Source organism: Nilaparvata lugens, chromosome 1 (genome assembly GCF_014356525.2).
Source record: "Nilaparvata lugens isolate BPH chromosome 1, ASM1435652v1, whole genome shotgun sequence".
NCBI classification, from domain to species: domain Eukaryota; kingdom Metazoa; phylum Arthropoda; class Insecta; order Hemiptera; family Delphacidae; genus Nilaparvata; species Nilaparvata lugens.
In genome coordinates this window covers 14,526,441-14,549,711 of record NC_052504.1, presented here as the reverse complement: position 1 = coordinate 14,549,711, position 23,271 = coordinate 14,526,441, and the positions used below count along the sequence as shown (strand labels likewise).

General features: G+C 33.6%; 1 protein-coding gene across 1 annotated transcript in view; it reads left to right on the top strand.

Annotated features, from left to right (window-relative positions):
- The window catches only part of LOC111059065 (ATP-dependent DNA/RNA helicase DHX36), a 35,675-nt gene that overhangs the window by 7,627 nt on the left and 4,777 nt on the right, over window positions 1-23,271 (top strand). Inside the window, exons 4-18 of the mRNA XM_039431209.1 lie at window positions 2,008-2,126; window positions 2,406-2,664; window positions 4,143-4,323; window positions 5,006-5,195; window positions 8,083-8,257; window positions 9,007-9,155; window positions 9,910-10,008; window positions 11,409-11,623; window positions 13,127-13,204; window positions 14,228-14,414; window positions 15,637-15,838; window positions 16,529-16,717; window positions 17,766-17,938; window positions 19,150-19,305; window positions 22,415-22,730. Coding sequence (XP_039287143.1) covers window positions 2,008-2,126; window positions 2,406-2,664; window positions 4,143-4,323; window positions 5,006-5,195; window positions 8,083-8,257; window positions 9,007-9,155; window positions 9,910-10,008; window positions 11,409-11,623; window positions 13,127-13,204; window positions 14,228-14,414; window positions 15,637-15,838; window positions 16,529-16,717; window positions 17,766-17,938; window positions 19,150-19,305; window positions 22,415-22,730 — 2,688 coding nt within the window. The remainder of the gene's footprint in view (window positions 1-2,007; window positions 2,127-2,405; window positions 2,665-4,142; window positions 4,324-5,005; window positions 5,196-8,082; window positions 8,258-9,006; window positions 9,156-9,909; window positions 10,009-11,408; window positions 11,624-13,126; window positions 13,205-14,227; window positions 14,415-15,636; window positions 15,839-16,528; window positions 16,718-17,765; window positions 17,939-19,149; window positions 19,306-22,414; window positions 22,731-23,271) is intronic.

The window sequence follows — 23,271 nt, the reverse complement described above, 5'->3', positions numbered from 1 at the left end:
GTGTGTGTGTATGAGTGTATGTGCGTCTGTGTACACGATATCTCATCTCCCAATTAACGGAATGACTTGAAATTTGGAACGTAAGGTTCTTACAATATAAGGATCCGACACGAACAATTTCGATCAAATGCGATTCAAGATGGCGGCTAAAATGGCGAAAATGTTGTCAAAAACAGGGTTTTTCGCGATTTTCTCGAAAACGGCTCCAACGATTTTGACTAAAGTTATACCTAAAATAGTCATCGATAAGCTCTATCAACTGCCACAAGTCCCATATCTGTAAAAATTTCAGGAGCTCCGCCCCATCTATGCAAAGTTTGATTTTAGATTCTCAATTATCAGGCTTCAGATACAATCTAAACAAAAAAAATCGAGTGGAAAAGATTGAGGATGAGAATTTCTACAATTAATGTCCAGTAACATTTTCACCAAAAATTGAAAATAAGCTCCAAATTCCAGAAAATGTGATTATTCAATTGTAAATTATTGTTGATTCTATTAAATCATTCACTATGAAGAGATAGCAGACCTCGTGTTTCTCCAGCGCTATTGCCCTGTCACCAGCTGGCTCAAATCTTTGAATAGTAGACTTGAGATGCGCGTGAACACTAGCGTCAGGTAGGTCGACTAGCGTCGACATAATAATAATAATTTTCATAACAGCAAGGAAAGTTGTGTAAGTGCGCCACACCAGATTTTTTTAGTAAGCATTAACATGATTTCGAATAATGAATAATAATAACTAACTAACTAATACTATTCATTTAATCGAGCCGACAATCAATTTTTACAAAGCTCCTTGTCAAACTTTGTCATAAAACACGCATTAGAGATTAACAAATTTACAGAGTGGTTCACCAACATTGGTGAAGTTGGAATAACTCTGGTCGCCCACCAATCAAATCCATTCGAATAAATAAAAATAATCGGATGATGGAAATTTAAGGCTAAGTATTTTTCATAAATAGAAATAAAATCACTATTATAATAATAGTTATTTGTATATCTAGAGTGAAAAGTACGACTTTTTCTCCCTGTGGGAAAAAGTTTGAAGCCCGAGGCGAAGTCGAGGGCAACAATTTTCCCGAGGGAGAAAACGTATTTTTCGCTTGTGATGTACACAACATTTTTCCTCCATCTACATTTTTTTATAGAAACTGCAAATAATATCATTTTAATAACTTACGTATTGGTGACAATGTTTCCTAACAACATAACCTAAAATCTTAAACCTAAAAATAAAAACCGGTCGTCTGATTGGCACTGCCGATTGCGCTATCTATCGGCAAAAGTTGTAACAATTATACCAGATGGGCGTCTACCAAAAATGGCTGACTCCAGATCACGCGGTTCAGATTTGAATTGCAGATCAAAAATATTTGTTGGCTGGTATTTTGAATAGAATAAAATATTTTTAAAATTGTATAAATCTTTATCTTCTACTAATATTAAGAATATAATATCATACAAACATATATTTCATGAGTTGATCAAATTTCTGGTTGTGGTATTGAATTCAGTTGACTCAATGACAGACACCTCTATTATGCTTTCTCATCAGAGCTTAGACCTTCTAACCTATTACAATATAAGTTTTAAAATAGAGATGCTTCCCATGTTATTTAAATGGAGTCACTTTTCCTCCCTAGGGAGTTTTTCTGTTTTTTACTACCGAGAGCGAAAAAGTGACACTTTAGTATTATGTTTCAGGGAGTAAAGTAAGTACTTTAGACAGTAGGTGGAGGAAATAATAATTTGAACCAATTCAGCTAGTTCTTCTGAAAAGATGAAAAAATTATTGTATGTTGTTGGGTAATCATACCATCTTCTAATATCTTCTAATAGATTAAACTGTTTTATACAATACTGTAGCCTAATACTTCTTTTTATTATTTTGTGATGCATGTAACCTAATAATGGTTTATGAATGCTTCAATTTTTATTGCAATACTTCTGGTGGTCATTACATTTATTTTGAATTCATAATTAAATTTTGGTTGTTTTCAGGACAAGTCTGTGAAATTGAAACTTGAAAGCTCTCTTTTTGATAGTATAAAAGATTTTGTCAATTCACTCAAATCCAAACCTCCACAGCACCTTGTTCAAAAATACAAATCGATGAAGAGGTGAGTTAGACTGCTGGCTAATCAGGGAAGCATGATCTTTTTGCCTGTTTAATTTTCAAATTTTTGAGTATTGAGAACAACACTAGTTGGGTTTTATGAGGTCAAACACCTACCGTACAAAAAAATTGATGCTGCATGCATGCTTAGATTTACTCTTTTCTGAAATGTAAAAATGGTTGAAAGCTTTTGAAATTCGTTGGTGTAGTCTTTCATTCTCTTGATGATCTTACTATATTTTTCTTATAATATTCTTATCAAACATTGTTACATTTTTCACAGAGAAGTGAAAGAGGAACCTAATGCAAAGGTAAAAAAGGAGAAGAAAGTGAAAGAGGAAAGAGGTAGTAAAATAAAAGAGGAAAGAGGTATTAAAATAAAAGAGGAGCGTTCCGATTTGGTCGACTATTCTCGAAACGAAGCGCCGCCTCGAGACAAATACAGTCATATTAAAGAAAGTCGATTCAAAACTGATTTCATTAGAAGTATAACAGGAAATATTGAGGACAATATTGATAACTCTCTATCCTCTAGAAGTCGTGTGAGTATTACTTTCATTGTAAAAAAACATTTGGTATGTGAACTCTGTCTAAAAAAAAATAAGTGTAAAAGCAATAATTTGTAACCACTTTTCTCCATGTGAGATCTGCAGATCAGATAGAAGAAGAGAAAAGATCGACGTTAGGTTGGTTGCCCTGCCTTACCGGCTAGTGCAGAACATATTACGAGCGCATGCGTAGCACTCTATTCCCCTCACGCCACTTCTATCTCAACCTTTCCTCGTGGTTGAATTATCTATACCTTGATTCTTTTCTCATGAAATACATCATGAGTGATGTTTTTCCAAAAAGATTCATTCAATACCTAATATTATTCTAACTTAAATTTGTTGAAAGGAAAAATTGCTTCAATGGCAATGACTTCGCTTTCTTGTTTATTAACCCGGATTTTTACCCGTGTTGCTCTGAATTCTTTAATTTTTACTCTTCTTGCCCAAAACCTGCCTGTTAGTGACATCCGAAATTATTGTTTATTATTTTTGGGAGAAGTGTAACTTGTAGTTGAGAAAGTTCCCTACAGTATATTATTTACCCTACTTTGGTCTACATCTGAAAAGTCAAACCGTTGGTTCGCGGTGATCGAGTCACTCACCTCTTGTTTCTACCCTTATTTTTACACTTCATCGTGTGTTTTTGCTTGGAGTGCTATTTTCGAGGAAGTACTGATTAATTCTTAAAATATCAGATGTATTTTATTTCAAAACAAATTATTTTTATAAATTGAAAAATATATAATTGGACAGAAATAGTATAATTTAAAATTGAAATTCATAACTCATTTTAAAAATGTAAGGAAAAATGATAAAGAATTACATAGTCCGTGCAAACCTTAGTTTGCAGCACGCGACTTATGGCCAGTGCTATTTCAATACAACAATAGGAGAAAACTGTTGCCGTTTTCATGCTGATTCTATGAAAAAGGTGTACACTCTCTCTTTCGCTCTTTCTCTCACACAATTAGCTTTCAGACTGTGAATTCATTGAAATCTGTCAGCACTGTAATCCATAAGAGCAATGCAGCAATCTGAGGTTTGCACAGACTATAGAACCTTGTAGAAGCAACTAACATCAGAAAAACACAAAATCTTGAATGGATTTTGCAAAATAGCTTTCAACATAAACGGTCGATAGGTCAGCACGCTGACCTAGTTGTACGGTATGCTATACGATGTGACACGAAATTTACTTGCTTTTCGGGACTTTTCAATTTATATTCCTTTAGAACTTTCTTAACTGGCATATTTACTTCAAGGGCAATAGTGCTAAGCTTTAAATAATTAGAGAAGAAAAAGGTACAGGTGAGTGCTGTGCTTACTCGCCGACCAACAGCGGTGATAAAGGAATTAAAATCCGATTGTATGATGGTAATTTAAAGCTGGATTTCTTCATACATTTACTAGCTAACGAATTCCGCTTCGGGTACTTCTAGCTTTTGAAATGATTATTTTCTGAAATTTAGAATGTGGTAAGGGTGCCACGAATTGATGAAGAACTGAAAGCAGAATTATCAAGGAAGCGAACCTATCCCTCATACCAAAGAATGATCAACTTTAGAAGAAAGCTGCCGTCCTTCAAAATGCAAGAGGAGATCCTAGATGTTGTCGACAAGAACCAAGTGATTGTGATCAGTGGTGAAACGGGTAAGTTCAATTCATTCATCTCAAATATTGCACACCGAATGCAAAACGGCATGATGCCTAGCTCTAACAATGTTTTTTGAAAATTAATTATATTTTAAGTTTGAACTTTTATTCAAGCATGTCTGAGATTTTCAATTTTAAAATTGCCTGAAGATGTGGTATGGTAAGGTATTAAGGTATAACTTTTTAATGTCTTGGGATAACTTTCGGAGATATCATTTTGAAGAAAAATGTTTGATTTGAACATTTAACTACTAAGGTACAACTCTGATTATTTCCAAAATTCTAGTTTTATTTTGAAACTAAAGGTTTTTAGAACTTCTTGGAGATGAATTTGAACTAGTAGGAATATGTGTTCTGGGATAAGATGTTTGTGATATCATTTTCGAGGAATATTATGATTTTAAATACGAACCTAAAAATATTTTCAAATTGCTACTTTGGTATTTAGGCTCAACTCAAAAATTATTATTTGTATCCATATTACATTATAAACATGATAGATTTTTTTTAAATATCTTAGAATATCTTGATATTTAGGCTCTACTCAAGCATTATTATTTGTATTCATATCAACATAAACATGATTGATTTTATAAATTTCTTAGTATTTTCAATTTAATGGCAGGTTTGGTTTCAATCGATATTTGGCATTTTTTCAAAGTGTTTTGTTTTGTATTAGGATGTGGCAAGACGACTCAGGTGGCGCAGTTCATACTGGACGATCAAATAGAACGGGGAAATGGATCAAAGTGTCGCATAATTTGCACGCAGCCGAGACGCATCAGTGCAATATCAGTGGCCGAGAGAGTCGCTGACGAAAGGGCTGAGAAAATCGGCGAAAGTGTCGGATACCAAATTCGAGTTGAAAAGTATGTATTTGTTTTTACAGAATATAACGATAAAAAACATTTTCAGTAATTATTACAGAATACATGCAATTATTGTATTACATTTTAATAGATGAAGAGAAAACAATCACACCAGGTTTGTCCAATTTCGACGAGTTTGACTATCATCTAGATATTATTGGTGGTGTATGAAAATATAACACATCCGAATTGCCATAGTTAAAAACGTATCAAAATAAAGGGGCTGCATCTATTTAAGAGACAAAATAGGGCTGTGCAAACTTCAATACGTGCAAACTATTACGTTACCACGTTAGTGCAATCTATTTACGTTTTAATGGAGCTTTTGGATCTAGTTTCGTTAATAATACGAAATACCAAATCAACCAGAAATCTTCCTTAAATATTAAATTGATAAACTTCGAAACTTGAATTCCAATTCTCTTTTTGCTTTATCAGAAATAATGATTAAAAAAATTTGAACACTCATAAGAAATTTGGCATCTTGACTTGAAATACTCAAAAAGCCGCTTCATCGCTATGTGGCTTAGTAGTTAATCAGGAACTCTTTCTCAGGAAGCCGTGGATACCACCTGGACACAAAATTAAATTCAATATTATTATTTTGTTGGGGATGTACAATTTCTATAGTTTATACTTTATGTATTTATTGAAGCAAAAAATATACAAGTGAGATTGATTACTGAAATAAAATATGCATCAACAAGTATAGAAATTTCGAGCAAAAAATAACAATAACTTCATAGAATTACCAGTAGCCTACCATTATTTAATTATTATTTTGAAAAAAGAATAAAAGGTACTAGTAATTCTGTAAAATACTATCAAGTAGCCAAATAAATAATAATTATAATATATTATGTAGATACTGTGGAAGTGTATTGAAACTGAGATAAGAGTTGATCGAGGCTGGTTCGAAATTAGGTCTACTTGGCTATTAAATAAAACGTCTACCAAAATATAGTTAACTTGAACTTTTCTATGTCGATACAGTCATTGGCTTCTGACTTATGATATTTGAAGTTTATGATGAATTATTGATAAATTTAGCAGTAATAACTGGGTTTTTTTCTAACTTCTCGTATGTAGAAAGTGATTTGAAGTATAATATTCAAATGTTACGTTCAAAGTATTCATTCAAATATCTGTTGAAATCTGTAGAGTTTGAAATGGACTAATTGCAAATTATGATCTGAAGCCGTCGGTCCCGGCTGCCTAAATAGCAGTCGTTAGGTCATGTCAGAGGCCCTGAAATTGATCAGTTGCGACCTGAAAACTCTGACTCCAGACCTGAGCCAGCCAGGTCACACGATATTATTATTGTAACCGCCCTTGATGGGGGTTGAAGATATCTTATTACTACTTCAAGGGAGTCATGGGAACTGGATAGACAACAACATTGTATTACCTAAAGAATTTCTCATTTATTATGTCAATTACTTGAAATTTAAAGAACGAAATATGCAGTACATTTTATCAAAATATTATTCCTACAAAAACTACCTACCAATAAGATTCTGGAATATTATGGCAGTGATAAGGAGACGAAAGCGGAACTGGCTGGGACACTTGCTGAGGCATGGCGGACTACTTGTGGAGACAATGGAAGGGACTGTGCAAGGAGGGAGGGTGCTGGGACGAAAAAGAGTGAAGTTGGTGGATGATATCAGGGAGGAGGGAAAGTACTCAAAGATGAAGAGAATTGCACAGGACAGAGAGGAATGGAGAAGGAGGAATCATGTTTAGACCTGCCCTAGGGCAGAAAACCAGTAAAAAATAAGATTCTGCCAACTAGAAATTTTACTACAACAAGAATTTTACTAATTAGGGTCTCGGCCGGGTGAAAATGTTTTATAACGAGCTAGAAATTTTGGCACTTACCCACAGCTATCACTCCCACCGTAATCCCAAACCACAGGACACTCACGTATATCATAATGCCGGAAAAATAACTTAACTTTTTGCTATATGGTATGGATTTTGATCCGCTCGGTACCTCGGTTGTTTAACGACTGGAAGTTTTCCGTCCGGAAAACTTCCCCCTCTTCACGTCAGTGTGCCAGAAGGCCTAACTGCTGCTAGTGGAAGAGTCGGTTCTCACGGGATTCGGCAAGCTTGCAGACTTGCCAGGTCTGCAGTATTCCTCTGTGAAAATATCTACAGGCTACCAAACACCCGCCGTGTCCTCGCCTCGTGGAGCCACCTCATCCGTGAGAACTAGCAAATATCCCTGAATTTGCTGGTTCTCAGAGTCGTTTAGACATAAGTTAGCAGAATCTTATTGTCGCTGCAATAATACTACTTACTCACTAAATTATATTTTCCCACCAAGTCCAACTACGGAAGTATTATTCTAATATCAGAGTCTTTTCTCCTGAAAAATCTTAAATCTAAAACACATAAAAAATCAATCAATAAAATAATAAATCAAATTCTATCCATGTCACATTATTATTATTATTGTTATTATTATTATTATTATTATTTTTATTATTATTATTATTATTATCTGAAAATTGATGAACATATCAATCACTCATATGATCAATCACTCAAGTTTTTAAAATCATTATAATTGGAGAAATTAATACACAATCTAAGTGTAGAATTATTCATAAATTTATTTCGAATTGATAAGCATAGAACAAAATCTAGTTACTGGTATTGCTTGGTAATTATGTTCTATGCTCTGTATTCAGACTTGTGCTAAAAATATCAACTGTATGTTATCATTTAATTTTACAGAATTCTTTCATTTACAAGAGGTTTGATCTTATTCTGAGCTTAAAATAAAATCTACTTACTTTGATCTTTGAATTCTCGTTTTAAGCTCTGTACTCAGACTTTTGCTTGAAAATATCAGTTGTATTTATTATTTATTTTACAGAATTCTTCCACGTACAAGAGGCTCGATCTTATTCTGCACGACCGGTATCTTACTGAAGTTCATCGTCTCAGATCCAGCACTGAGTGATGTATCGCATATTATAATCGATGAAATCCATGAAAGAGACACCATATCCGATTTCGCTATTACGATTTTGAAAAGCATTCTAGAAAAGGTTTTTATAATATTATACTCAACTTTATATTAAAAATAAGAATCATACCCTATTCGATTTTGCTATTACAGTTTTGAAAAGCATTCTGAATTTACCAATTTAAATTCGTATCATATTATAAATTATAATAATATTTATGATAAAAATAAGAATCAATGTAGGCTCTAGTCTCTTTTTAGCTGCATGCTTCTTCTCTCTGGGGTCTGTGTGAATTGTAGGAGAGATTATTCTCGTTCAAGGAATGAAACTAATTTTTATCATTTGTCTGTTATAGTTCACTTCTTTTATATTTTAATCAAATCTCAACTACTCTATTCATCCAATCTTTTAAAACTTGAAGGAGACTTGATACATTTTTATCTTTAGTTTATCTATTATTTTCCTACTGTACATTTATTTAGTATCTTATGAAGATGAATGAATTAGTCTTGAAGTTGTGTTCGTAAGCAGACATTCCACATCAATCATACATACTAGCAATCATATGAATATAATTATTCAAATGTGATTACATTTTTTATTAAATTGATTATTAATTTCGTGTTTAAATTAATCAGTAAAGTTATTTAAGCTACATCTGTTGAAAAAAGGAAATTATTATAATACTACCGAAGAATAGATAGGGCCGACTGTGCAGTAACCCTGTTCTCTAGGAAAAATAAAGGCTATTCCATTCTACTCAATTCTACTGTGCGAACTGGCAATTACTTTTTGAACTCACTTTATTATCATGATGGTTTCTTTTGCAGAGGAGGGATTTGAAACTCATACTTATGAGTGCAACTTTGAATGCTGAACGCTTCTCAACTTATTACGATGATTGTCCCAAACTGGAAATACCCGGTTTTACTTTTCCTGTCACAGAATACTACTTGGAGGATGTCCTACAAATGACAAGGCAAGACTTGATGACATTAATGTTTCGTTGAATCTTTCAAAGCTAATTAGGTACTATTTGAAATCTTTGAAGATAGCTGTGTACTGTTAAAGGTGCATACTTACAGACTTGGGGTATGATCACATTGGATGCACGTATGTGGAAGTACGACTATGCATGGCCAAAGCGTGCAGATGAGGAACGAATTCTGAAAAGAGCCATAGGATCACTCACACTGAACGCGTGCACTTGCTGGTGGCGTCCATTGTGATCAGCTACAGGCAAGTCACAACGTGTTCTCATGGCACTTTCCACATTTTGTTTCTCATCTGCACGTTTGGTCATGTATGATCTCACGTATACTTGTGCACATAGACGCATCCAATACCCTTATGCGCGTCTGTATCCGTACTGTTTCCGTACAAATACAGATACAATAAGCATAGCATCAGCTGATGAAAATCAAAATACGCGTGTTTGCGGCGCATAAGTCTGTAAGCACCTTAAGAGAGCAGAGCATGTTTGATCCAAATTCAAATAGAATAATGAGATTAGTATCTAAAAATGATTAATTAATTGGTCATAAATAAAATGCGAAAGTAAACACTCTGTACGGTGATGAATATCTCAAGTTTTATTTTAAAACTGTAAAGTTTAGTGTTTGTAATCTATATTTCTCTTTGTCTTGATCAGTGGATATGATATTGTTAGATTTAATACAATTTTTAAGAAAATTTATCATTTGTAAGTGTGTTTTTTTGACATGATTTTTTAGGTATAATCCGAACAATAGCAAAGACAGAAAAAAATTCACAAGAAAACCAAATGCTAGAAAACTGAAAGAATATGACGATTTTATAATGCCTTATATCAGGTAGGCTACAACGTTTATTACTTGATTTTTTATAATTTTGAAATCTTTGTTCTAACACAAACCTAATTTTCAACGAATCTTTCTTCAATGGTCATCTTTCTCAAGCTGTTACTCAATTTATTAGTTGAATTCACTGTAGTTAATTTAAACTTGAAATTGAATCATCTGAATATTATTTTCTTTTTTAATGCTGTCGAGACCTAGTACAGTAATGCCCGGTTTCACAGTCGTTCAATAAACAACGCTATAGCTATTGATTTAATAACTTTATGTATTCAATAAATTTTTATTGTTTCCTTAAAGATATTTATAGAATCCATAGCTATGGAACGATTTATCTGTTTATAGAATCTGGCAACATGGCATGATCCCAAACAGGCCACTTTCGTAAACAAACTTGGTGCCGGTTGCACAAAAGCCGGTTAAATTTTAATCGTGAATAATCCCACGAGAACCAATTAGGGAAGCCGTCTTATCGAAAAGGCCTTCTCTGATTGGCTGTCGTGAAATTAATCACTGTTAAAATCTAACCGGATTTTGTGCAACCGGGACTTGAACCAAATCTTTGTTGTTTATTCCATGCTGCTTGTTTTGTGGTTATTTCCTAAGGTACTGACACCTTTTGGCTGAAGTCTCTAAAACAAGATGGCTGACACCAGATAAGGGCTAGCAATGCTAAATATAGTACAACTTTGATTCTGTTTCATTTTTAAAATACTGGTAACCTACATTTTTAATTTAATTTTGTAATTTAATTTTTGTTACTTAATTTTTCGATTGCAAACAAAAATTTGATCCATTACGAAAATTTGACAAATTTATCCATTCCATAAATATTTATAGGCTGGATTTTGGCACTATAGTTTATCGAGAGATTTATGGATTCAATAAGTTGATGGATCGTTTTAGAAACGCATTCCTCATGTTTATCGATTCAATAAAGTTATTGAATGGAAAACAGCTTATGGAACGACTGAGAAACCGGACATTAATGTGCTAGGTGCACTTCTATATGTACACTGCATTTGTATAACAGTTCTTATTCTGTTTAATATCAATGAAAGTGTGTCTCTCTGACTCACAAGAAAATAAAATTGAAAATGATAGATTAATAAAAACCAATTCAATTGTTGAAAATAAATTTAATTTTATTGAACGAGCGTTAGCGAAGTTCTCACTTTTGACTTACTAGAGCCCAAAGTCGTTTTCTGTCTGTTTGTATGTTCGACAAGAACTTAAGAGAGAATTGATCAATCAGCTTCAAATTTCGAACACGAATTCTTCGAACCTTTTTACAGGTCAAGTTCGTGTTCTATTAATAAATAAGTAAATGAATAACTAGTATTTGAATATTGAATTGATAATTTAATATTGCTGATAATATTCTATTTCTGTTGAAGGCATATGCAGTCAACAAAGCAGTATGATCGCAAAGTCCTGGACTATTTGAGAGATCCGGTAATCGAAGAAATTGATTTGGATTTGATTAAATCGCTTGTAGAGTTCATATGCTACCAAGTAAGAAAAGATGGAGCTATTTTGATTTTTCTCCCAGGTTTGGACAAAATAACAGCATTGAACAAAATTCTGACGGAGTCTGGGAAATTTCCCCCAGGTATTTCACCATTGAACTATATTTATTTGTTCACTTTAACGATTAATATTCTTAAGGTAAACATTTGTAGCAAGTAGGGAAGCTTGAGAATTTTTATACCGAAAGTAAGAAACTTGCAAGAAATGGAAACTTGGTGCTATTATGGCCCTTTACAATTCAGTCGTTCACATGGTTTGATTACCTTCTTATTTATCCTAAATGTGAACTTAATTTCATCAACCCACTATACGATTGTGAATGGTTGTTGATATATTGTATTGTTATCAGTCTAAAGACTATTCATTTTACAAAATGATCAATTCTTAGATTTTTACAAATTGGATAGTGTATTTCATTGCTCTTCGAATTGAGGACGTTAGGTACTCTTTATCCTCCCTCTCTTCTTTCGGATTCTATCAGAGTACTAAGAGAACTAATTTCCACTCAACCTCCATCGAGGACCATAATACTGTAATAAAAGTTTGAGTTTCAGCACGATTCATTAACAAATAGCAAAATAATTTCTAATCATTTATCGGATCAGTAGAATATAAATCACCATCAGGCATGTTCCAAACATCTCTTCCTAATTTTCATTAAAATTAAGAATCAACCCACCGTACCTATTCTGTTTATTCCATTTATCGTTATAAAAGGACTTTACAACTTTGAAAGCAATATTTATTGAAATTACTTACAGAATTGAGAAAGGTGTAATTTTGTTATAAAACTTTCAAGTTTTAGGTGTGGGTGTTATTTTGGTTCGATGTGACAGCCAGTCAGGTGGCCATGCAATTGGCCCTGCATGCTAAATCCAGCGAAGTTGAAAGCGAATGTCTAGAAAATCCCGAACTTCTCTGTGGAAATGAGGTGGTGCACCGTCATGCTAAAAGGTGGGCACTTCATCTTGTTCAGCATGACGGTGCACTAGCTCATTTCCACGAAAAAGTTCGGGATTTTCAAGACAATTGCTTTCAAATTAGCTGGATTTACCATGCAGGGCCAATTGCATGACCATCTCGCTCACCGGATTTAACATCGATGGATTTCTTCCTGTGAGGTGTCATTAAGGATAAGGTTTATGTTCCGCGTCTACCAGATAATCTTAATGATCTCCGAAATCTGATCACATTTGGATCACTGCGGTCGCCCAAGTTACGCCTTATATGCTGGTACGAGTGTGGCAAGAAATAGATTATCGGTGGGATGTATGTCGCATTACCAATGGCTATCTCATCGAACCGAAATAACACCCACACCTTAAACTTGAAGTGTTTAGTAACAAAATGACGCCTTTCTCAATTCTGTAAGTAATTTCAATAAAATATTTATGTGCTTTCCATGTTGTAAAGTCCTTTTAATAATCACTCTGAATATATGGAAAATTCATAAATAAATGAGAAAATGATATTCTTTCAATTCTTTCATTATGTTTATGAGTCCGTAGAAGAAATATTATTTGAAATTAATTCATTAAAATTCTACAAACATTTATATTTCACGTAGTTTAAACAATTTTTCCAGGTAAATTCCTGATCATTCCGCTGCATTCGTTGTTGCCCACTACACAGCAGAAGACAGTATTTGACAGGCCACCTGCCGGTAAGTAACTTATTCTCATAGAATTGGCTTTAAGTTCATGATTTTCTGAATAATATCCATTCACATTTTACAAACCTTGTCCTAGTATTAGTCCGAGTCCTAAATCTGAGCAGATATATTGTAGTTTTATGTATTGTTTTAGTAAGTAGTATTTAAAAAAAGTTATAGACATATATTTCTTGAATAAGTTTCAATTCCAACATTTTTACTCAGAGTTAATCCCAAACTTCTGTTCTGCGTGATTTCTGTCAATGCAAATCAGTACATGATTATTTTCCAAAAGTTCACAGTGTACATATTTGATATAATATGAGAATATAAGAGTATTCGAAGAAATTGTTGAGCAACCAGGATCAGAAAAAAACGTATCCGATTTTCTGACTTCAAAGACTCTGAGTAAGATTTTTTCTACAGACCATTATGACGTGATTCAATAGTCGATAGTAAGATTTTCAAGTGGATTTCTTATCTTTACTAGAAAAAATGGAGCTAATAAATTAAAAAAAAATGAAAAAGTATTATGTAAAATACAGGTAAATAAGAAACAGTTATTCTAATAAATTATTTGCGTAGCTCAGTTCAAAGAAATACAGTTCTTTTGAATCATTTGAATGAATTTCCTTGATAATTATTAAACGAAAATCCAAATGAAATTCTAGTAAATTGAATTCATTCGGGATGACTTTCAGCATTTAATTTAGATTTTCGTTTAATAACCCATAATATACAACTATTAGAATTTGAATGAATTAAATATCTCATTCATTCCCCCCTAGTAAATAAACATACCTATCGATTTTCAATACTAAAATCACGATATAGCAGTCTGATTTTTATGATTAAAAGCTGTTAGTTGATATTCACGTTTGTGGAGCACTTGACCCACAACAGGACTCAGCATCCGAAAGCGCTCTACAAACGTGAGTGTAAACAAATAAAAATTAGACTGCTATGACGTAATTTAAGTATTGGAAAGTGATCATTAACAAGCAGTTCGTAATTAATTAATCGAATTTATTGTAGGAGTGAGGAAAATTGTGATTGCCACAAACATTGCCGAGACATCAATCACAATCGATGACATTGTCTACGTGATCGATAGTGGTAAAATAAAGATGAAGAATTTTGATGTGCAGAATAACATCACCACTTTACAAGCGGAATGGGTGAGCTTGGCCAATGCACGACAGAGAAGAGGCAGAGCTGGCCGGTAGGCTCAATTCACTTGTAAATTATTATACATAATATATAGTTTCTATTATTGCATGAACTATTTTTATATCAACCGATTTATTGTTGTAGAAGCCATGCAATTGTCTCAAACAATAAAGTAATGAAGCGAAAATAACTGCTCTCAACTAAAGTATCTTATTGCAAAAACACTGATTTTCTCGTAAGATATTAATAAGAAAATAATTTTTCAAAATAGAATCCTGATTCTTCTAAACTTATCAACAAATTAGATCTATTGTTATATTTGTATTATAAAAATATACAACAGTGAATAATCATTCACGATAAGTTCGTTTGAATTCATTCAAATTGAATGAATACGACAACTTTGATCACTTGTTTTTCGCAATTTGTTTTAATTAAATGATTTTACAATTTATTTTTAAATATTGGTTGTGAATCTGACATCGTTCTAATAATCCATTCTTACTCAATAAATCTCCCTAGTTTTCTATATAACTAGAATATTACCAAGTTTAAAACTAACTATGATACGATTCACATAACTTGTAGGTATATAGTATAGGTGACTTAACTTCTGCCAAGATATTTGAAAACTATTATAATTACAAAACTTTCATCCGAGCAGAAGGCATAAACAAGAGGCTGCAGTTGTCTGTAGCAGACTAAAGTTCAGACCAATAATTTTAATAATGTAAGGGACTCATTGAACCTTCTATAGTCTTTTATAATGTGAATAATAAATGAATTTATTTCCTTAAAAAAATATAAACAAGCAACTAAAACATAAAAAGTACAAAATACAATACAATAGGTCTATAAAAAAAATGGAATTTAATTCTATTGGAAATTAACCTACTCAACTATGGGAAACCCATGTACTAGAGTAGGTGTACTAAAGTAGGAATCATAGCCACCTCTAATACAAGGCCCCGGCCCACGATATTGCAACGTCGCAGCGTAGGCCTAGAATCTAATGCATGATTGGTGAAAAAGATCAGCTGGTATTTTTAAAAATCTTTGTCAACAATCAAGTATTAGATTCTAGGCCTACACTGCGACGTTGCAATATCGTAGGCCGGGGCCTTGTATTAGAGGTGGCTATGTAGGAATACAAACATTTTTATCTATCCAGCCTAATAATCGTTCAGGAAATGCTGTATCCAACATTTATAATAACGATGTCTTATTCGCATTACTGTAGGCTGTATTAATCAATGACTATAACTCAATTTCAGTGTTCAAGAAGGTGTTTGCTATCACTTGTATACGAAGCCCAGAGAAATGATGTTGGCCGACTATCAGTTACCAGAAATGTTGAGGACACGTTTGGAGGAAGTCATCTTGCAAGCGAAAATTCTCCAAGTTGGACATATCAAACCTTTCCTGCAGAAGGTCCTTGATCCACCAAATCCTGCAGCTATTGATTTATCATTGAAAGTGAGTTTCGTTGAACTTCTTTAATAATTTATAGACTTGAGTTAACGTGCTCCTGTGATCATTCAGTAGGTTATCAACACACACATGAAAATGTGTTTACTATTTTGGATAAAAAATTATCCACCTTGTTGTAAAACGAATGTAGGCAATAAAGCAGAAGATATTTTAGCATTATTTGAAGTATCATGAAATGATAAGATTTGATAAGTATCATGAAATTATAAGATTTGATAAGTATCATGAAATTATAAGATTTATTTTTGAAGAAACTAAAAAAATCGAGTCGTCAGAAGATCCAATTGCTCTGTGAAAATTCGTTCTGGCCATATAAGTCTCGCCCAGTTGCACTAAAGCTACTACATTACAAAGGGAGTTTGTAATATGCATAGATATATTTCAATAATTTTAGTAAAAAATTACACCTTCAAATAAAGAAACTAAGAACTTGATATTAGTACAGCCTTACATCCTGAAATAATCCTATGAATTCATAATGTATCATGAATCAAATGATAAAATTTCAGGCTTGATAGAGTGGGCTCAATTTTTGATCAGTGATTGGTGAGACGTGCCAAAGACTAGTTACTTAGGGTACTATGACTTAGTCCATACTTATTATTTGATTACTTAGTCCTAGATCACACCTATATAGTTGTGGATCTACAATCTCGTTTTGTTATAATTCTTCAGATGCTAGTCGATATGAATGCGTTGGATGACGATGAGTCTCTCACGCCACTAGGCCATCATTTGGCTCAATTGCCTGTCGATCCTCAGATCGGAAAAATGATTTTGATGGCTGCACTTTTCAACTGTGTGGATCCGATCTTCTCGGTCGCTGCTAGTCTGGGCTTCAAAGATGCGTTTGTGGTACCACTGGTGAGTGATGTTTCAGTAAAATCAGAATTTTATAGCCAAAATTGAGATTCTGTTTATTTATTTATACATTCCAAAATACACAAATCCTGTACATGATGAGAAAAGTGATGATCAAAATCCTGTACATGATTAGGCAAAGGCCAAAAATGTTCCCGTTCCAAAAAAGAAACATTTTAAAATTTAAGATTTTTTGCTGAAGAAAAAACTTGATCAGATTAGATTCAATTCTTTTGCTATCGGACCATACAGTCATCAGCAACGTCAAACCTAACCTAGTTTACAAGTTTCGAATCAGGAATTTCTTGATTGTAGTTGACAAAACTTCTACCTAGAGTGCTAAAAGGCGGTTTTTGTACCAGTTTTGCTGTTCCCAATTCGGAACTAGGAAACATACTCGACTGTAAAGAAAACATATGATTTTATTACAGTATAGTATGCTTATCAGCTACATCTATGAAATCAAGCCGGTAAACAGCTGATTGTAGATCAAATAAGAATACTATACTGTAATAAAATCATATATTTTCTTTACACTCGAGTATGTTTCCTAGTTCCGAATTAGGAACAGCAAAACTAGTACAAAAACCGCCTTTTAGCACTCCAGGTGGAAGTTTTGTCAACTACAATCAAGAGATTCCTGATTCGAAACTTGTAAACTAGGTTAGGTTTATAGAATGCATGCAGTAATGTCAGCACAAGCAGGTAATGTTTTCTGTTTCTCAATTATTCTTTTCTAGATTATTATGACAAAAAATAGTGTAAGTTACTTGGACGTTAATGTCTTTTGCAGTGCTCGAATTAAATTCTAGTCACGGCTAACGCCTCGACTAGAAACATCATTCTCGCCTGCAAAAGGCCCCTCCCGTCCTTGTGACTTAGGATACTATTAAATACCTGTTTTTGGGCACATTAAAGTATGTTTGGGTCAATATAGATTATTTGAAATGATTGGTTCTGAAGATTTAAAGGTATAAGAGCTATAAAGTCAGTAAGTTGAATCAATAATAATTATTGTATTATATTATAATAATAATGACTATTGTTACAGAACAAGGAGAATGAAGTGAACGTAGTGAGGGACAGTTTTGATATGGGCCGAAAAAGTGACCATTTGCTGATGGCTGAAGCGTTTAGTCAGTGGGAGAGAGCTGAGCACGACGGATATGGCTGGAAATTTTGCAGCCAAAACTTTTTGATTCGTAACATTCTCTTTCTTTTAAGGTGAGCTATTGCAGAACACTTTCATTTTAATTTTTTCTATACTTATTGCCAATAAGGCACTACTCACACTAGCGCGACTCAAATCGTACGACTCCAGTCGTTGGTCGCCGGACGACCTTTCGATTTGACTTACATTGTGTAATTGAAAACTTATTCTGATCAAACTTTTTTCACTGGTAAAAATGATAAATTTTACTAATTTTCCAACAAATTTGAACGTTTCTCGTTTATATTCACGCTATTTGACTTGAAATCCTAACCTAACTTCACTGAGAGAGCAACATACTTGACCCAAAACTGCTCTTCTCCCAAATTTTGTTCGCAAAAGATATAAGTTACATTTTACTTTCATGAATTTTCACTTAAGATGGGTTCCGACCACCGGGAGCGATTGTCAAGCGCATTTATGATATTAAGCTCCTCCAGTGGTCAACCGAAAACGGCTGTCGCATGTTTCTCAACTTATCTAATCAATAATGTATCAGTAGGCAACCGCTTTCCAAATTTACAACTTTTAATCTTTCCAACATGTTTACCAAAGAATACAATGTACTCTTTTAAACTCTGGCTGTATAATAACTTACAAAATTGCAAAGTAATCCCAAATTCCTCGCAATATTGTTCAATTGCAATACAGCGTATTACAAACGTTGATAGTGCGACAGGAATGCAATTGAACAATTTTGCAAGGAATCTGGAAGAGGGTTCCTCATAACAGTGCCTACTACTCTTGAACTCATTCTTGTCATGTGTCTGTCATCTTCATATCAATTCGTCATCCCAATTCAGCTTTCAAGGATATGTGATTGCTGTTGATCTGTTTTTCCTCATCTATTAGATTAATCCGACATACAATTTTTATATTGCTTGGACCCGGTTGCACAAAAGCCGGATAAATTTAAATTGTGATTAATTTTACGAGTACCAATTAGAGATGACTTTTTCGAAGCAAAAAAATGATTCTCTAATGTCTCTCGTGAAATTAATTATGATTAAAATTTAACAAAAAGGCTTTTTCGAAGCAAAAAAATGCCTCTTATTAGTTCTCGTGAAATTAATCAAGATTAAAATTTAACCGGCTTTTGTGCAACCGGTAACAGGAGTTTTAGAATTGCACCAGGTTCTCTAAACCTGATAATATTGATATTCATGAAATACCATATTAATATGAAACTCCTTAGATTGTATTTATGTAATTTATATGTTCTCAGAGATATGAAGGAGCAGTTTGCCGGTTACCTGTACGATATGAAATTCCTGCCGTCGAAAGACCATAAGCAGGAAATCTCCAACAAAAACTCGAATGACATCGGCCTACTCAGGGCTATCATCTGTGCTGGCCTGTATCCTAATGTCGCCATCATCAGGTCAAATAAATTTAACATAATTAATTATTTTATGATATTCAATATTAAGGAATCATGAAATGAATTTCACAATAAAATGATTGGTAGTATAATACCTAAATCTTCGAAATAAGAAAAGTATCCAATTAAATCATGGTCATTGTGAATTCCATTAATAAAATTATTAATAATTAATATTAATTATACATAATAAATTATTTCTGTATTTATCATTGATTGTCACTGTTCCCCCTCGCGGGTTAGATTCTCATCTGCTATCATGTACTAGTCTCAAATGGAAAAACACAAATACTGTATCAGCGATTCTAATATATTTTTTATATACGGTACTAACTTTTTATTTAAAGTTCTGACGTATTGGTTTAGATTCGGAATAAAAGCTATATTGCATTACATTACTTTATTATATGAGATAGAAATTGACTTGGAATATTTAGTACATTATTCATATTATAATCCATAAGTTGTAGTAACAATGAATCAGAATAATTCTATTTGATGATAAGTTGTTAGCTATATTTTAAGATTATACTTCTTAATTCAATTATAATTAATATATCCTCATTTGTTTTTGTAAAATGAAAAACATTTCTTTATTGATCAATTTTTATACGTGCTATTGCTAATTATTATAATAAAGAAAGAACTGGCACGGGATAGGAAAATTACGAATGACGCATCAAGTCTGAACTAATGGACTGATTAACTTGAAATTTTGCTTATAGATTCTTTATTTACCGAGGATGGTTATAGGACTATTTTCAATTCTTGATTTCATTACGCCAAGTTTCCAGTTTGTCAAGTTTTTAATTGGACCCTTACGGAGCCCGGGCTACCTGCTAGTTGTGTAATAGAACTACATAATTTTTATTATTTGCCATGAATTTTCACAATGAATAGATAAATTGTTGACGACGGTGAAAATTCATGACAAGTAAAATTATGGAAAAAATGAGAGGCTCTGGCAGTCGGTGGTAAGGACGGGACCTGGAAACATCTACAGCAGATCAACCAGCCCGACTTCTCCCTACTGAGAGGGTCTCCCATTTTTTCCATAATTTTACTTGTCATGAATTTTCACCGTCGTCAACAATTTATCTATTCATTGTGAAAATTCATGGCAAATAATAAAAATTATGTAGTTCTATTACAAAAGAATTATTTTCAAAAGATAAAATATGATTTCAAATAATATTGACAAGATATACCCTCAGATAAAAATAATATAATTAATTTGGCACTCACTCTACCCAAATGGGAGACCCTCTCAGTAGGGAGAAGTCGGGCTGGTTGATCTGCTGTAGATGTTTCCAGGTCCCGTCCTTACCACCGACTGCCAGAGCCTCTCATTTTTTCCATAATTTTACTTGTCATGAATTTTCACCGTCGTCAACAATTTATCTATTCATTGTGAAAATTCATGGCAAATAATAAAAATTATGTAGTTCTATTACAGTTGTTAATAAATGTACTTTTAGTCTTACTAGTTTACCCTAATGGTCTTACGACCAAGCCTCAAGCCGTATGTAGTTTGATGGTACAGGGTCCGGCAGTGAATCGGGCGATTTTGAAATAACTTATAAAAAATAAATGAAGTTGTTAACAAAACTTTCATTTGTATCACCGTAATTTATATAGAAAAGCATTATTATCTCATTTACAATGTTATTCATTTCTTGAAAATTACGTCGGCTGGGTAACGTCCTTCTCTCGCCTTGCAGTTTGGCAATGAACCTTCACGGCGAATGCACGTTGCTAATTATTGCTCCAAGTCTCCATTGCTAATGAAATGCGTTGAACTGAATATGCGTCTTTGACCTTCACTCTTACACCCACCCCCTTCTTTCAACCCCTTACACACACTAGCATTCCACCAGTACACTCCATTCGCTCTGACTCAACTGATTTATTCTTAGCGCCTCCACGAATGCCAGGCGAGAGAACAGAGAAGGATGTTCACCTTGCCGACGTAATTTTCAAGAAATTAACAATATTGTAAATTAAAAAATAATGTTTTTCTATATAGATTACGTTAATATGGATAAAAGTTTTCTAACAACTTCATTGATTCTTAACAGTTATTTCAAAATCGCCCGATTCACTGCCAGACCCTATATTATTATGTATAGGGTGTCCCACGAAGAGGTTTAAACGTTTAATTTTATATTACGTGCCCATTCATGCACCGAACTTTTTTAAATTTTACACAGTTTACAAAGTAGGTTCTAAAAATATTCTGGGAAAATTTCATCTACCTAACCTTCGTAGAAACAAAATGACGGCATATTGAAAAACGATACTTTAAAAACATTAAAAAGGTGTTTTTGGTTTTATAAAATATTTTTATTGTTGCACTTTAGGACAATATGACTTTTGAATAAAAAAACTAGAACATAGCCTAATGAAAAACCTTGAAATCCATCCACAGCAACACACTGATAACAGCGCTTAAGAAATGATTCGTGAGCTCTTACAAAGAAACTCCGCGGTATCCGGAGAAGTTCCTCTTCTATTGATCGTTTTAGTTCCTCATGATAATTGAAGCCATAGGTATAAACTTTTTCCTTCAAGTAACCCCATAAAAATAAGTCACAAACAGTTAAATCTGGTGATCGGGGTGGCCAATCTAAAAAATCACTTCCACGACCAATCCAACGGCCGTGAAGTTTGTCGTTTACTAATTGCTTGACATGATTTGCGAAATGAGGTGGAGCACCATCTTGTTGGAAGATTGCTTGATCCATTTTTTGGTGTCATCAAATGAGCCAAGACTACCGCAACGAAGTAAACAAATCAGATAATTCATGAAAGTAGTTCTTATAGAAGCGAATGGGTAAAGTTTTCAATATATCGCCATTTTGTTTTTACGAAGGTTAGGGAGCTGAAATTTTTCCAAAATATTTTCAGAACCTACTTTGTAAACTGTGTAAAATCTAAAAAAAGTTCTGTACATGAATGGGCACGTAATATAAAATTCAACGTGTAAACCTCTTCGTGGGACACGGTGTATATTTAGGTATAAATGCAATTCAATGTCGATCAATGAAACACTTTCGTACATATCCATATCCATCTTTCTAATAATTGACAATGAATTCTTATGTTTCAGAGGATCAAGAAAAAAAAATAGAGGAAACCCTAGACAGCGTGGTCCAAAACTGTTCACAGTAGAAGACGGAAAAGTGGAGCTGCATCCTCGGTCGGTGAATCAGAGATGTGATGCGTTCGAGAGCAACTACCTGATGTATCACCTGAAACTGAAATCGACGGGCATCTTTGTGCACGACAGCACAATGGTGCATCCGTTGCCGCTCTTCTTCTTTGGCCACAGTGTCAATATAACCGAAGAGGATGGTAAGACCGTCTTCGAATTGTCGCACAGAGTCAGATTCGCCATTGATCCGGATGCTGCCAAGGTGATCTTGGTGAGTGAGTCATTCACTACATAAGCGATAACATAGTGCTACAGTTAACCGCACGAAAAATTATACAACTGACGAATTGGCAACTTCTATGTGTGCTTTGGTGTGGGGGTGGGAACTCATCTGCTTTATAAATGACAATTAATTAATATATTTCAAGGTCTATAAATACAGGTCATGACACAAACCCGTGATGCATTGCAATATCGCCATTTTATGGGGTCCTAGTTCACCAATTTTCAAATGTATCAGCTGTTATCATTAAGGAATGAACAACATGATGTATTATTTTGTAATATTGTTCAAGGGATATTGCTTGGCTTTGAATTTTAAAATAAATTGTTCCAACAGAATAATAATAAATTAGACTCCAACTAGGAACTAAATTGTTGTTTTTTAGATTTAATTGATCGGGAACTTGAAACTCTTTTTGAAATTGGCCTCGCATATTTCTGTCTTGTCCCAATGCCTTTTGAATCATAATCCTTGATTTACAAGAACAATTTTTAATAATAAATAAAAGAATAATTGAAGCATTTATTAT